The following is a 17698-nucleotide window of genomic DNA, read 5'->3' as shown; positions in this document are numbered from 1 at the left end:
GTCTTTTGCCAGGGGTTGGCTGTAGTTGCTGCTGACCGGGCTGCTGGCCGAGCTGCTGCTGCTAACTGGGCTGCTGACCGTGTTTTTCCTGGGGAACAACAGGGGAAGGGGGGCGGGGGGGGAAGTGGACCCGTGGCTTTGCGGCCTACTCAGTGGAACCTATGTGAGGCAGACCCTGTGAGGATGACTAAAGCTACTGCTTCCCGTGTGGGCATCCGCCTTCCCCTCCACTGCATTTCCTTTCTGGAATGCACCTGCCCTTAGCTCAGGCATGCAGGCAGGAGGCTTAGCTGAGAAAACCCCTCCTTCCCTCCTGAAGACTCCTGGAATGTATGACATCATTTGACTAGACCAGAAATCAGGAAGTAACTGAAGAAAATAAAAATAAAAAGTTTAAAACTGGTAAATATGATATACTTTCCTATCCTTTTACTAATGGTAGCAGTATAAGGATTAAAATGGTCATTGTTGATCGTGAGAGCGAAGTTCTGATTTATTTACTAAAGACTTTTGTTAAATAAAGTTTTTAAAAAAATCACTATATTTAATACATTATATGTAGTGTTTTTATTTACAGTGGTTTAGTAATTTTATAGACTTTAGTGGTTTTTTTTTAAAGGCTTTAGTAGTTTTATTTATAGACTTTACTATATATTTCAAAAACAGGAAGAAGAAATACAAACCCCAATCCAACAAGGTCACCACAGCCAAAACCAACAAAAATTCCTAAACCCATTCCCACAAGGAAACAGCCTAAACCAACAAGAATCCCATGGCCTATTCCTACAAAGAAACCTCGGCCAACGGCCACCAAGAAGCCTAAGACAACCGATGCACCAAAAAATCCAGCAGTTCCAGAAAGGTGTAACCCAAGTTTAGAGTTTGATGCCGTCACCAGCATGAGGGGGGATTTACTATTCTTCAAGGATGAGTAGGTCTAAGAGATTTTTATTTTACAAGAAAATGTATTTTTCTACAAGCAATCACAAAAGGAAGTCTGGAGATCTTAAAGCTGAACTCCATCTTTTGTTAGATTTTACATAGTTTGTTTGGACCAGCTTGGCCCAAACTAACTATTTCCCTCACTTACTTGTGAGGCCACTGGATGTGCAGTATAAACTGTATTTCATACCGCATTGTGTTCCAGATTCCAGGCAAAACTTCCAGTCTTATACCTGGAACACAGTAGAGTCAATCACATCGGTGCTCAGCCATTTACAGAAAGCGGTGTATTCTATCAATGAATACAAAGCTTCCTCTGATTAGCTGAGTCTGAGAGGTGGGCTGATGATGTCACAATGCCTCTGGCTCTTGGAAGGAGTTATGCAAATGTAAAAATGCATGCAGACTGCCCTAGATAACACCCACATGTGAAGCTAAGCCTTTATGATTGAAAGAACTGACATCTAAAGATTGAAAGAAATTGTCCAGGGGCAGTCAGGCAGAGGTGTAAAAAGCTAGACGATGCTGGATATCCTTCAGAAAGAAAATGAGGAGAGCTCTATCTGACTAGCTTTTAATGCATACTGTGAAACACTCAAAGTAAGCAATTTCATTACAAGATAGCCAGTAAAAATGTACAAGCCTGATGGTAAGGCTTTAAGACTAGACACCTGCAGTTTGTTTCGTTCCAAATTTACATTCAGACAAATTCCTCGTTATTTGGAAATTTGGATGTATCCAAATTTCTGAATTACAATAGTAACGAATTTAAATTAATCCGAAATAACGAAACAAAATTTAAGACCGATTTGAATAGTTTTCGAATTTCACAAGAGAATAAAATTGAATAGAAAATAATATAATAGAATAGAAAAAAATATAATAGATTATAATAGAGTAAAACAGAACAGAATACAAAAAAAAAAACAGAAAAATAATAATAGAAAAAAAAAGGGATATCATAGAAAATTAAAGAATAGTGTAAAACAGAACAAAATAGAATAGAAAATAAAAGAATAGAATAGAAAATAAAGGAATGGAAAAAAACATAAAATAAAATAGAAAGAATATAACCATCTTTTTAAATTCGAAGTTCAAATAGATACATTTGAATACAATAGAAAATAATAGAATAGTTAATTTTAACAAATGTGGAAAATATAAAGCTGTTATTAGATTACAAATATTAATCTAATAACAGTGGGAAACAACAAAATTTATAAAAAGCAAAAGACTGCATACACTTGAGCACATTAGCTCTTAATTGTTGCAGCACAATATACTGAAATTGCAGGTATACTGGACAGCCACGCAAATATCTAGTGAATATTTAAAATGAACAGACACACCAAGAACAGTTTTAATAAAAAACATAAAACAAAACTTTACTGGACATCAAAATACATACATTTCCTTACACATACAATTTACCATAAACATTACACAAAATACCATATACACTCCTATTCCCAATATCCCAAAATATCAAATAATACTTTGCTCTGGTAGTTGAATGTCAACAGCTTACACTGGATAGCTGGAGGAACAGGACAATAAGAAATCCTGGCTGCATGCTTGGTCTTTCCACAGCTCCAAAAAACAGGCTATTCCTATGGACCCTTTTTTATAGTCCTGCATACCAGAGACCACCCACAGGATGTAATAATTTCTCTTAAACACTCACAGGTCATTTTGTGAGTGAGATCAGCAACAAATGGTTGCACCCCCCCCCCCCCCCCACAACCAGATGGTCAATTGGATATGCGGCAGCCATCTTTAAATACACAACGTCAAAAGCTCACTAAACCACCTTTGGGTGAGAGATAGCATTACACATATATAGGGACAATTGTCATGAATCCGTTAAAAAAATATCCACAACTGATACATAAATGAAAGAGTAGAATAGAATTTAAAAAAAAAACAATAGAATAGAAAGAATATAACCATTTCCTAAAATCTGTATAAAATAAATTTGAATAGAATAGAAAGGAATATAATAGAAAATAAAAGAATATAATTGTCTAGAATAGAAACGAATAGAACAGAATGGAAAAAAACCAATAGAATAACATAGAAAGAATATAACCATCCTCCATAATTAGAATTTTCAAATAGAATACATTTGAATAGAATAGAAAATAAAAGAATAGAATAGCAAAGAATAGAAAAGAAAAATAAATAAAATAGCAAAGAATAGAATAGAATAGAATAACCAATAGAATACAATAGAACATAACAGTATTTAAGTTTTCCTGAAATTCGAGTTTCAAACAGAATAAATTCAAATAGAATAGAAAAGAATAGAATATTATATAAAATAATAGAATAGAAAAGAAAAGAATGGAATAGAAAGAATATAATCATCTTCCAAAATTGGAATTTTGAATAGAATAAACAACATTTTGAATGGAATTCGATTCAAGTGCAATTCGAGTGGAATTCGATTCAAATTCAAATGCAATTAGAATCAATTCACATTTTCCAAATTCGAGTTCAATTTGACCTAATTCAGAAAATGCAAATTGATTCGAACAAACAAAACAAATCCTGAAAAGGATTTTAACGAATGTATGTAAATATCGAAACAAAACAAATGTTTTTGTTCTGCACATGTCTATTTAAGACATGCACGTATCTGCATTGGGCATTACAGCAAAAAATGTGTGCATATTTCCCTGCCCGGGAGCCACAGGTGCTGCCATAGAAATCAGTGCAGGTATTAAACACGTGCATGCATACAGAGGTACACCCCTAGATATAGACTGTAATGTAATATAAATCTCTGCACTTAAAGAGAATGTATATTGGCTTTACACATAATGTATTTCTTTATTTAGGTCAGACTATTTAAATAATTTTGTTTTTGGTAAATGTGAAATATAGCATATAATATTTTGCATTATTATTTTTGAACAGCAGGTGGAGCACTAGGTTCTATTTAACATTATCAGGCCCTGTTCACACCTAAATGTTTTTCAGCTTGTAAAACACTCATCTGTGAAGTTCAAAACACCCAACAAGCAAAATCCTATTCATTTTAATGGCCCATATGAGCGTTTTGTCGCCTTAAGCAAAACGCCTGAAGCTCAAAAAAGTACATAAGCGTAGTTTTTCGCAGATTACAAGCATTTTTGGTCAGATTTCAAAGCCTGCCACCAAACACCTGCAAAAACCGCCTGAAAAATGCCCAAAAGAATGCCAGAAAAAGAATACGCTCAGGTGTGAACGGAGCCTAAAGGTTCTCAATTTGCTTCTTTAACCTCCCTGGCGGTATGATTATTTCAGATTTTATGTGCTGAAAGCGGTACCATTATTTTGCATGTAATTCTTAAGGACGAGCAGCCCAAACCAACTATTTACATATGATTTTTTTTTACTGTGCGTTCTTTATAACATCTCGGGTATGATACATTTTGAAACACAAAATCATAAATTATAATATAATAAATAACTATAAATAAGTTAAAGTATATTTATATATAAATGTGTGTATATATATATATATATATATATATATGTGTGTATATATATATATATATATATGTATATATATATATATATATATATATATATATATATATATATATACACACACACATATATATATAGTACAGTAAAACTGCAGGCAAGGGCACTGGAGAAAGCACTGGGGGGCAAACTAAGGTCAATTTATTTTATTTAGTAATATATCAGTGTGTTTGTGTGTTTTATTTTTTGAATTTGCCGCCGGTTCCACCCCCCTGCGACGCGATGTTCGCAGGGAACGGAAGCCGGGGCACACAGCATCAGGCGGAAGATCCGGCCGCCGTACACTGCCGGAATACATCGCGGGATCCCGGGGACAAGGTAAGTAACCTCTTCCAGGATCCAGCGATTTCTCCCTAGCGGTACATGAGTGTGGCTCTGGGTTACCGCTAATGGTACTGAAATTCCACCCCGAACCACACACGGGAATACCGCCAGGGAGGTTAATTAAAAAATTCTGATGTTTACACAGGCAGAGACTTACCTTATGTATTACTTTCCCATTTTTGCCTTTCCTACTGCTTTAAATCGGCAAATATTACATACTATAGTAATCCCCCGCTCCATCGCGGTTCAGTTTTTGCGGTCCCGGTAATTCGCGTTTTTTTTTGTAATGTTATTTTACTATATAAATCATTAAAAATTAAATATTTTTGTGTTTTTCATAGCTCTGTCTCTTAGTATCTTTTATGTGTTTAAATTGGTTTCTATTGTTTTAAAAGTGTGTTTAAAGACCTTAAAATGCTTTTACACGTACAGTGACAGTAAAAAAACATGCCTACAATGCATTTTAATAGGGTTTTTCTATTTCGCGGATTTTCACTTTTCGCGGCTGGGTCCGGAACGTAACCCCCGCAATGGAGGGGGGTTTACTGTATACCCTTTTCCACATAAACTAAGGCTTTCCAATAAATTAAAAGATGAATGAATATTGGGATTAAAGCTGGCCATAGATGGATTGAAATTTGGGCAGTTCAGAAGGCACATGCTGAATTTTGTTCCATCTGAGGCTGTTCTCCCTCGTGAAAAGTAAATATAATGATCGACTTCTCACGAACGGGGTTGTTGGAAAATTTTCGTTTGATGATTTTGATGCTTATCAGTGTATTCTGTCAGTGGAGGGGTCTCCGCTGTCAGAATACATTTTGATTCATGCATAGATGCAAGATGATTCCATTCCGTTTTTTTTGATCAGCTGCTGGCTCTCGCCCCCGCCCCCGCTCGTTCCCTAACATTTCCGCGCGTGTGACCGGCGGACCCGATGTCTGCCGGTCACTCGTGATCTCCCGGTGGAGAGGGAGAAAGGCAGGCGGCTGATGTAAACAAAGCCGCCTGTCATTCTCCCTGATCTAACTGCAGAGACCATACGATCCTGCTATGTAGGATCGTATGTCTCTGTGGTTACATCACTAGCCACACCCCTTTACAGTAAGAAGCAGCCCCTAGGGACACACTTAACCCCTTGATCACTAATAAAGTTAACCCCTTCCCTGCCAGTGTCATTTTTACAGTAACAGTGCATATGTATAGCACTGATTACTGTAGTAATGTCACTGGTACCCCCAAAAGTGTCAAAAATGTCAGTCAAGGGTCCGATCTGTCCGCCGCAATGTCGCAGTCCCGCAAAACAAATCGCAGATCGCCGCCATTACTCGTTAAAAAAACCCCAAAAATGACAAAAATCTTTCCCTTAGTTAGTAAACGCAATAACTTTTGCGCAAACCAATTAAAATATGCTTATTGCGATTTTTTTTACCAAACATATGTAGCAGAAAACAAATTGGCCTAAAATGTTAAAAAATTTAGATTTTTACCTTTTTTGGGGGGGAATTTCATATAAAAAAATTTGAAAAATATTGTTATTTTTTTCAAAACTGTCGTTCTTTTTTTTGTTTATAGCACAAAAAGTAAAAATCGCACAGGTGATCAAATACCACCAAAAGAAAGCTCTGTTTGCGCAATTGTCCGTTAAAGTCACGCAGTGCCGAATCGCAAAATAGGGCCTGTTCAGGAAGAGGGTAATATCTTCCGGGCTTAATGAGGATTTTTTAAATACTGTAGCTGCTGACTTTAAAAAAAAAAAGAAACGTACCTGTCCATGGATCAAGAACTATCCTCACCCAAGCCAATTCTTCACCAGTCTCCAGTTTCCTGGCACTGCCATGTTGACTTTGGAAAGCCGGCTGTGACTTTTTGCTACTTCACAGCTGGCCTCTCACTGTGCATGCGCAGTCCGTGCTGTGTCCTGGGAATAGTCCAACAGCCTTCTGGGACCTGTAAAGTGTCCCAGAAGGTTTGGGACAGGAAGGGGAGGCGAACCTCTGCTTGGATCCTCTAGGCCTGATCGAATTGCCTGTCAAAACTAGGTAGCAATTCTCCAAAAGTAAAAAAAAAATTGAATTACTGTCCGAGGAGGTGGGGAGGAATAGAAACAGCGGAACTTCCATTTTTAACTGAAGTTCTGCTTTAACCACTTGCCGACCGCTCACTGTGCTGCTACTGCGGCACAGTGGCTCCCCTGGGTCCAGCGACGTAGACCTACGTAGTTTAGACACGGCAGGAGTCGGGCTAGAGGAGGAGAGGCAGCGATCACCGCCTCTCTTCCCCGATCATCGGGGAAAGTGTGAGAAGACCCGACTGCTTGTGTAAACAAAGCAGGCGGTTCTTCTCTGTGACAGACAGGAAGAGATCACAGGATTCAGCATAGCTGAACCTGCGATCTGTGTCTGTGTCACACAATCCCCTCCCCCCACACACGTCAGTAAGTATGAGGCATACATTTAAACCCTTGATCACCAACAGTATTAACCCCTTCTCTGCCAGTGTCATTATTACAGTAACAGTGCATATTTTTAGCACTGATTACTGTAGTAATGTCACTGGTCCCCCCAAAAGTGTTAAAAATGTCAGTTAGGGGTCCGATCTGTCTGCCGCAATGTCACAGTCCTGCAAAAAAATCGCAGATCGCCACCATTACTAGTAAAAAAAAAAAAAACAATAAAAATGACAAATCTTTCCCGTAGTTAGTAAACGCAATAACTTTTGCGCAAACCAATCAAAATACGCTTATTACGATTTTTTTTTACCAAAAATATGTAGCAGAAATTGGCCTAAAATGTTAAAAAATTTTGATTTTTAATTTTTTTTTTAGGGAATGATATATATCAGAATGTGAAAAATATTGTTTTTTTTTTCAAAATTGTCACTCTTTATTTTTAAATTAAAAATCGCACAGGTGATCAAATACCACCAAAAAACCAGCTCTATTTGTGGGGAACAAAAGGATATCAATTTCATTTGGGTACAGCATTGCACGACCGCGCAATTGTCCATTTAATTATCGCAGTGCTGAATCGCAAAATATGGCTTGATCAGGAAGGGGGTAAAATCTTCCGGTCTTAAAGTGGATAAAAATACGCTCATTGAGAATTTTTTTGTCAAAGACATGTAACTAAATACATTTTGGCCTAAATATATGACAAAAATGTAATATATTGGATATTTTTAAAGTAGAAAATGTAAATTTTTCGCTTTTTTTATTAATATCGCAAAAAATAAAAAGCGCATAGGTGATCGAATACCACCAAAAGAAAGCTCTGTTTGTGGGAAAAAAGGACGTAAATTTTGTTTGGGTACAGCGTTGCATGACCACGCAATTGTCAGTTAAAGTCGCGCAGTGCCAAGTTGAAAAAAGTGGCCTGGTCATTGAGCAGCAAAATCTTCCGGGGCTAAAGTGGTTAAGGGCTTGTTCACATGGGCAGCCAGGGGACAGTAAGACCAGATGGTTGAGCTGCAGTTTTACCACCCCTGACTGCTCACCTAAACACAGACATTTAGCCACTCAGGGATGTACACTTACCAAAAATGAAATGGCATATCATTTTCGGCTGGTGGTACCACCATTGAACGTAACCCATTCAGTGAAAGAAGTAAGTATTCAAGTAAAATATTGCCAACTGACTGCCTGTCAACTCCCTCTTCCCCTAAAAAATCATCCACTGCAGACCACTTTTCAGAGAGATGGCAATAATAGCTGCCCATTTAAATGAGACTTGAGGGATTCTTTCTGTTGGTTCCCATGTAAAGAAGTATACATGAACACGTACACGTACACGTGCATGTACATGTGTATGCCACCGTGCAAACTGAGTAGGGCAGGTAAGTCCCTGTTCTTCATTCTTGGGGAAAAGCTGCCTGTCTGCAGCCACCCTGTATACTAAAGAAAAAAGAGAAAAGTTCAACAAATTACACACTGCAATCAATCTATGTGTGTATAAATGCCCTTAACCACTTAAGCCCCAGCCCTATTTCGGACACTTTTTGTTTACAAGTTAAAATCAGTATTTTTTCCTAGAAAACTACTTAGAACCCCCAAACATTATATATATTATTTTAGCAAAGACTCTGGAGAATCAAATGGCGGTCATTGCAATATTTTTTGTCACACAGTATTTGCGCAGCGGTCTTTAAAACGCAATTTTTTTGGAAACATTTTGAAAAATCACATTTCACTGCATTTTAAAAATACTAAACAGTAAAGTTAGCCTATTTTTTTATATATTGTGAAAGATGATGTCACGCCGAGTAAATAGATACCCAACATGTTACAGTTTAAAGTTGCGCGCACCCGTGGAATGGCGACAAACTACGGTCAATAGAAATCTCAATAGGCGACGTTTTAAATTTTTTTAACAGTTACCAGTTTAGAGTTAGAGCTCTGACGATTGCAGCGATACCTCACATGTGTGGTTTGAACAGCGATTTAATTCGCGGGTTGACTTCCGTATACGTTTTTTTGTGCATGAGCTAACGGTGACGGCGACGGCTAACATTTTTTTTTTCCTATTTATTTTATTATTTTTTTACTTTTTTACAGGTTTTAATAAAAAAAAAAAATCTGATCACTTTTACTGCTGTCACAAGCAATGTAAACATCCCTTGTGACACCAATATGTAGTGACAGGTACTCTTTATGGAGGGATCGAGGGTCGAAAAGACCCTAGACCCCTCCACTACACTTCCATGTATGCAAAACGCCGAAAACTGCATTTTTGCATACAGCCGTTTTTTAAATTTGCCGCCTTTTGCAGCACAGTAACCCGGAAGTAACATCATGGACGCCGCCTCCGGGTTACGTCATCGGAGACCCGATCGAAACCGTTTCCGGCTTTGATCGGGACTCCATCCAGCCAGCGGATGTGCCGGCAGGGTGCTCGGGTCTCCCGGTGGGAGGGGACGCCCGTTAAGAGTCACGGAAGGCGGTGGGGGGGGGGGGGATGTCCCCTCCCGCTCACCCGGGTAACGATCGAGCGGCTCCCGAGCCGCATCGGTCGTTACCGACGGAAAGCCGACCATTGGCACTAAACCACGGTACCGTTACCCGACGTACCCCTACGTCACTTTGCGGTAAGTGGTTAATTTTCTACCTCCTCTTCCTCCATTGCCTCTACTGAATCTTCAACTCAGGAATCAAATTCTGCTTTTTTAGCTACAACCACAGGCCAAGAACCAGGAGGAGGGGGTTGGCAAACGATATCGGAGGTCAAAGACCCCGAGGTGTGCCAACAAGACCGAGAACTCGATCCAGGAGATAAAGAATGATGTGGTATACAATATTTCATCTGTTCCCCGGTCTAAACCTGAATTAGAAGTTTTAAATAAGGGTTTAGGTTTTTGTCCTAAAGAGAAGATGAACAAGTTTACACTAAGACAGGATTTATATCGCTTCTATCGGCAATTGCGCTTGAAAGCATATTATTCCATGAAACCTGATATTAAAACTGTACAGTCAGGGCCACTATCAGTCAAAAATCTGAACCTGTATGTTAAAAGTAAAGTGACTCCACCCACCTCGTGTGCAGCGGTGGAAGTATTTATTAATAAGGTTGATCAAGACATTGGTTAATTTTTGAAAGATGGTGGCAAAAAAGAGTTTGTTCCAAAAAATTTGTCTAAATCTGAAATGGAAGCATTATCATCCTTGTCAGCTCGGCATGATATAACATTTAAGCCGGCTGACAAGGGTGGAGCAATAGTGGTAATGGACACTTGTAAATATGAGGCTGAGATAAGGAGACAGTTATCAAATAGGGAAACCTATAAACCATTAGACATCAGTCCTGTTTTCCGTGTACAAGCTAGAATAAAAAAGATCTTAGCATCAGCTGTTCGAGCAGGTATTATTGATAACGACACACAAAACTATTTGGTTAATGAATATCCAGTTACTCCAGTAATTTATATATTGTCGAAAATTCACAAAGATCTTTTGAATCCACCCGGAAGTCCCATTGTTTCTGGGATGGAGTCTGTCACAACACCCCTGGCAAAATATTTAGATAAATGTTTAACACCATTAATTATGAAGACTGGATCATATATCCGAGATACTAGTGATTTTTTGTTTAAGATACGTGGGGTTAATGTTGTGCCAGACTCCCTCCTAGTAACATGGGACATAGGTAGTTTATATACCATCATTGAAAAAGAGAGAGAACAGAGCAGCGCCACCTGAGTGTAGTATTAAAACAATACTTTATTGGCATAAAAGGTAATGCACTCACATGAGTGATAGGAGCAGGCTTTACAGCAAGTCATCCGATCCACTGCAGGGGAGGCAGGAGAGGTGTAGACAGCCCTGGGTCCTGGCTGTGTCAGTGGCTTCTGGCACTACCTGGTGTCCTGTTGGTGTCACAGCTTCTCCCTCATCACATCCGGTGGAAGCGGGGTGGTGCTAGCGTTCGAGGCATGCCCCTTCGTCAGCCGTCCATCTGTACATAGACTCTACTCCGTGGACTTTGTATCTATATACACAAATATTTATCATTGTGTTTTTTATCAATATTTTTTGATTCTCTATATCTGCTTTTATATCTATTGTTTACATTAATTTTTATAATTTTATAATAACACTGTGGGTTCAATAGCGCTGATCCAGCATCTGTCATATATTTCTATATACTATCATTCCACATGAATTGGGGATTGAGGCATGTTACCGTTTGTTAATACACTCGGGTTTATACAATAGTGATCAGGTTTTGTTTTTGTTGGATCTGTTGAAGGTGGTATTGGAATAAAATTTCTTTTTGTCTAAAGAACAGCACTTTATGCAACTCAGAGGGGCAGCGATGGGTTCTAATGTCGCACCCCCATACGCTAATGCATTCATGGATATGGTGGAAACATCCTTCATTTATAATAATATACAATTTATGAAGCACTGCAAGTGCTGGTTCAGATTTGTGGATGATGTATTTGCAGTGTGGGGTGGCGACATTGGTTCCTTATCGCTGTTCAATGACTATATTAACCATTTGATACCTGATTAGAATTTAGTATGACATACAGCTCTGAAAAGATTCCATTTTTGGATACAATGTTAACCTTGGATGACACACGCATTATTATTGATTTATACAGTAAGCCAACAGATAAAAATTAACTTCTGCATTACAATAGTTTTCATCCAGTTGGTGTTTTCAAATCTATCCCTAGAAGCCAATTTACACGAGTTAAAAGAATAGTAACTAACCCACAGACTTGTGCAATCAGATTGAAAGAGATGGGTGAGAAACTGACAGAAAGGGGATATCCTTCTGAGGTAATTAATAAAGAACAGAAACAAGTAATGACATTTGCAAACTCACGAAGTGTTCAATGGAGGATCCCCTTTGTGTCACAATTTCACCCATTCTCCACTGAAATACAGAAAATTGTTAAGAGACACTGGTCTATATTGGGAGAAAATGATCCCAATATTCCGGAATTTCATGCACCCCCACTACCATCATACAGAAAAGGCAGAACCTTACGTGACAGGTTAGTGAAGACTGACCAGTATGTTGATCCTAGTCCTATTGTAACATTTTTAGGACCAAAAAATACAGGCTCTTATCCATGCCTGAGTTGCATTCAATGCAATTCAATGATAAAAGGAAAAAACTTTACACATCCACACAAGGGATATGATATAAAAATCAAGGATCATTTTACATGTCAGTCTTCATATGTTATATATATCATCAAATGCCCTTGTGGCTTATATTATGTTGGTGAAACCACCCAAAAAGCCACCGCATTGCCCGACATAAATACTCAATAAAGGACAAACTAATTCAGTTACCACTAGCGAGACATTTTTTGTAAAAAGGACACTCAGTGTCCCAATTGAGATTTATGGTTATTGATAACATACCTAGAAATAGAAGGGGAGGAAATCGTGAACTACAACTTAGGAAACGTGAAGTCCAGTGGATCCATTTTTTAGACACTTTACAACCGAAGGGGTTAAATTCTGAACTCGACTTGTATTTATTTTTATAAATTGTATCTTTATAAATGGACCTTTTGGTCTGATATGTGTCTTACACCCTCAACAGTGACAGCTATATCCAATACGGCAATATATGATTAATTGTGTTATTTCATTGATTGAAATACATGCTTTTGTGGAGTCTTTTTTATTGATAAATATTTTTCCATTCCTTTACTATTAGGACAGAATATACTGGATATGACTAATTATACATAGGGAAGAATCCGTGCTTTGTAACCTTATCTCAGTCCTCCTGATGATCAATTGGAGACTCCTGTGTGAATTAACTAATGATTGATGACTTGTGGATTCTTAATTGATGTTTGAGCATATATAAGCCTTTGTATTTGTATAGAGATTTAGGCAGCTTTTACACAGGCGGACCGTTCAGATCCGCCTGTTCGTTTTTTTGGCGGATCTGAACAGCCCCCCCCATGCATTCCTATGGGGCATCGGATGGCAGCGGAGACATGTCCGCTGACATCCGACTCGATCCGATCCGTCAAATCTGGACGGATGGAAACCCTATTTTTCATCCGTCCAGCGGATCGGATGGGATCGGATGAGAACGGACCGACGGTCCGTTCCCATCCGATTTCCCCCATAGAGATGCATTGGGAACTGACAGCTGTGTCTCCGCACACAGCACGGAGACACAGCTGTCATCCTCCTGCTCAGCGGGGGATCGGCGGCTCGATCCCCCGCTGAGAAAAACGGCATCCGTCCGACGGACGGATAGTGTGAAAGGAGCCTTAGATGTATTTCTGTATGAGGAAGGACGTTAACTTTGGAGTCCGAAACTTGACTACTATCGAAATACTCTGATATTGTACTGGTATGTACTTTTGGATGTTTTTCTAATAAAGAAAGAATATTTGTGCAGCGATCCCTGTGGACTTTTTCTCTTATATATATATATTGTGGGGACTCGCTCGGTGGTAGGCGTATGGGTGACCCCTTTGGCGGGTGCGTTTACACAAATAGATAGCCGAGAAGTGGTTGCAAACAACAGTTTGGTTTAATCATGCGATTTTCTTCTTTCAAACTGCATGCAGCAAAAACATCCAAAATAAAATAAAACACAAAATAAATCCTTGCCTCTGTGGGCGGCTACCTTCTCACACCAGAACCTACCTAAGAGTCTGTCTCCAACCTATTGTTGGAGCAAACTTTGCTGATCCCACAGCAGACACTCAATAGTCCATTTTTATCTTCACATAACAAATGTCCATTCAACATGTCCCTTTTCCTTTTCACATTGAACATGTCCCTTTCACATTGAACATGTCCCTTTGCTTGTCTCTTCACATGGCAAACATTCCTTTATTTCTTCCACATAGAAATAGTTCAGTTTCTCACCTTGAGAAGTCTTCACACTTTGTACCCTCCTTAGTACTCATCACTTCAGGGGGTCTTCTCCCATGCTCACACAGCTTGTCGGGAGGCACACATCTGTCTGTCCTCCTCTCCCAGCCCACACGGCGACAGGAGGCAGCAGTCCTTCTCCCAGGCTTCCTCAGCGTTGGGAGGCACACATCTGTCTGCCCTCCTCTCCCAGCCCACACAGCGACAGGAGGCAGCAATCAATAGGACTTCCTTTGGACAATTTATAGAGGCCTTCATTTCCTCATTCTGAACAGCTGAATGGTTTTCAACTTCCTGCTGGCTCTCTCTGCAGCTGACACCCTATAGTAATTGGTGAATTTTCCAAACCAGGTGGGAATGTGTCTCCTCTCTGTGACTACATCCCCAGATTTACCTGACTTCCTGTCACAATATATATACGTATATATATATATATATATATATATATATATATATATATATATATATATATATGTGTATATATATATGTATGTATATATATATATATATATATATATATATATATATATATATATATATATATATATATATGTGTATATATATATGTATGTGTATATATATATATATATATATATATATATATATGTATGTATATATATATATATATATATATATATATATATATATATATATATATATGTGTGTATATATATATATATATGTGTGTATATATATATATATATATATATATATATATATGTGTATATATATATATGTGTGTATATATATATATATATATATATATATATATATATATGTGTATATATATATATATATATATATATATATGTGTATATATATATATGTATACATACATACATACATACTTTAACTTATTTATAGTTTTTTATTATATTATAATTTATGATTTTGTGTTTCAAACTTTATCATACCCGAGATGTTATAAAGAACACAGTCAAAAAAAAAATCATGTGTAAATAGTTGGTTTGGGCTGCTCATTCTTAAGAATTACATGCAAAATAATCAGCACCTAAAATACGAAAGAATCATACCGCCAGGGAGGTTAACTTCATGCTGAGCAGCTGATACTGAATTTTCTACATATGGGGCATATGGACAGATTTTACTGCCAAATTATCACTTTAGGGTAGAGCTAAGCTAAAGCTTATCATCAAACCAGTAAACACTTTAACCACTTGCCGACTGCCGCACGACTATCTACGTCGGCAGTCACCCCTCACAGGCAAAGTGATGTAGGTCTACGTCGCTAGCCTGTGAGGGTTTAGGGAGCGAGCGCGCGCCGCCGGAGGCGCGCTCCCGCGTGGTCAAGGACCCCCCCCCGCGCGTGTGACCGGCGGACCCGATGTCCGCCGGTCACTCTGCGATCGCCGATGCAGAGGGAGAAAGTCAGGCAGCTTGTGTAAACAAGCCGTCTGTCATTCTCCCCTGTGTAGAAACTGTGATCACACGGTTCTACTATGTAGAACCGTTGATCACTGTTTCTACAGCTCAATAGACAGCCAATCACAGTTAGAATCACACCCCTAGGGACACACACAGCCCCTCCCTCTCAAATAAAGTTAACCCCTTCACTACCAGTGTAATTTTGCAGTAACAGTGCATATGTATAGCACTGATTACTGCAGTAATGTCACTGGTAACCCCAAAAGTGTCAAAAATGTCAGTCAAGGGTCCGCCGCAATGTCGCAGTACTGCAAAAAAAATCGCAGATCGCCGCCATTACGCGTTAAAAAAAAAACAACAAAAATGACAAAAATCTTTCCCTTTGTTAGTAAACGCGATAACTTTTGCGCAAACCAATCAAAATACGCTTTTTGCGATTTTTTTTTACCAAACATATGTAGCATAAAACAAATTGGCCCGAAAATGTTAAAAAAATTTGATTTTTACATTTTTTTGGGGGGAATTTCATATAAAAAAATTTGAAAAATATTGTTATTTTTGCAAAATTTACGCTCTTTTTTTGTTTATAGCGCATGATCAAAAAATCGCACAGGTGAACAAATACCACCAAAAGAAAGCTCTGTTTGTGGGAAAAAAAGGACGTCAAATTCGTTTAGGTACAGCGTCGCACGACCGCGCAATTGTCCGTTAAAGTCACGCAGTGCCGAATCGCAAAATACCCCCTGGTCAGGAAGGGGGTAAAATCTTCCGGGGCTTAAGTGGTTAATGTAGTTTAGAACCAAGAGTTAAAGTATTATTTATTATTCCAAAAAGTTCTCAATAAACATAGGGATATCTATCTATCTATCTATCTATCTATCTATCTATCTATCTATCTATCTATCTATCTATCTATCTATCTATCTATCTATCTATCTATCTATCTCGCTCTTATTTAAAATCTTGTATTTATTATCCAAGGGTTTTTTGGAGGAAAAGTGCAAGAACACGCGATGTTGACACCTTCTCCATCAAAACTGTATGGCCAAACTTGGGAAGAGTTGATGCAGCCTATGAATTTACTGGTAGAGATGTTGTCTATCTCTTTAAAGGTGAGTGACTCATTTGTTTTGACATCTAAACTCAGCCTAATATGTTACAATCGATTGGTATGTGTACCACTATCCCCCCAAAAAAGCTGCTTGGTAATTTGGCTCCTTTGTTCTGCGCCTCAACTCCAAGAACACCTTCACCCCTTCTGACACACCTGCCTGAATGAAAGTTACTACAAGCACTTAGAAGAACACAAATATAGATACCTTTGCAGCTCACCATCAGATCACACACAGCGATTAGTTCACTGTCTGCTCTGCACCCAGGTGATTCTGGCTGTTGGCACATAAGCTCTCCAGATCCTGCTCAGGCCATGATTATGCAATAGTGGTGATGCACACTGGACAGCAATATGCACTGTCTGTGCTCCCTCGTGGCAAGAAAAAGCTGTGTTCTGTACAGCTTGGGGAAATGCAGCTCTTTCTCCTCACCCTGGCAGTCTCCCTCTGGGAATTGCAATTCAAAAGCTCTTGATTACAGTAGTCTCTCTCCTCTGGACTGCAGTTCCCACAGTACATTGCTGGCTGACTATTGAACTCTCCCTGCTCAGCAGCTCCCTTCTCTTGCTGATATAGCTGTTAACCATTTCAGCACTGCAGGGCAGCAGCTACACAGAGCAGCTGCTCCATTCTTAGCCAAACACCTGGCTACATATCATAGAAGATGAATCACAAAGCAATATTGTCAACCTCTTCTAAGAGCATCTTTGGGAAAACCAGTTTGGTAAGGAAAGGGTTTTCTGGAAAATTAAGGCAAATTTTACACTGGATCTCATGTTCTTTCTCCAACTGTAGGCTTAGGGAAACCTTGAAGCTGTAGTAAACCGCTGAATGAATCCCCATTATATTGTTCTATTTGGGCACTGCCAGAATACTCAAGTTCACATGATCCGATGATGCATCAAACACTATGGCTATCCATAAACATACATGAGCTTTAAAACCCTGACGTTCGTCACTGGGCTCCTATGCCTAAAGAAGTCACGTGACAAGTGACGCAACGCATTGGGTGGAGTCAGTGACTTAATTTCCAGTGTCTCCGATATCT

The 17698-nt window shown here is 38.7% G+C and overlaps 1 protein-coding gene across 1 annotated transcript in view; it reads left to right on the top strand.

The window, feature by feature from the left end:
* Positions 1-17698, top strand: part of LOC309545254 (stromelysin-1-like) — a 76057-nt gene that overhangs the window by 28838 nt on the left and 29521 nt on the right. The window contains exons 6-7 of the mRNA XM_082244391.1: positions 667-931; positions 16520-16650. Of these exons, the coding sequence (XP_082100517.1) occupies positions 667-931; positions 16520-16650 (396 nt within the window). The remainder of the gene's footprint in view (positions 1-666; positions 932-16519; positions 16651-17698) is intronic.

This window comes from Pelophylax lessonae (assembly GCF_965119305.1).
Source record: "Pelophylax lessonae genome assembly, chromosome: 2".
In the NCBI taxonomy this organism is placed as follows: Eukaryota; Metazoa; Chordata; class Amphibia; order Anura; family Ranidae; genus Pelophylax; species Pelophylax lessonae.
The sequence above is the reverse complement of the archived record's forward strand: the minus strand, read 5'-3'. Positions and strand labels throughout refer to the sequence as shown.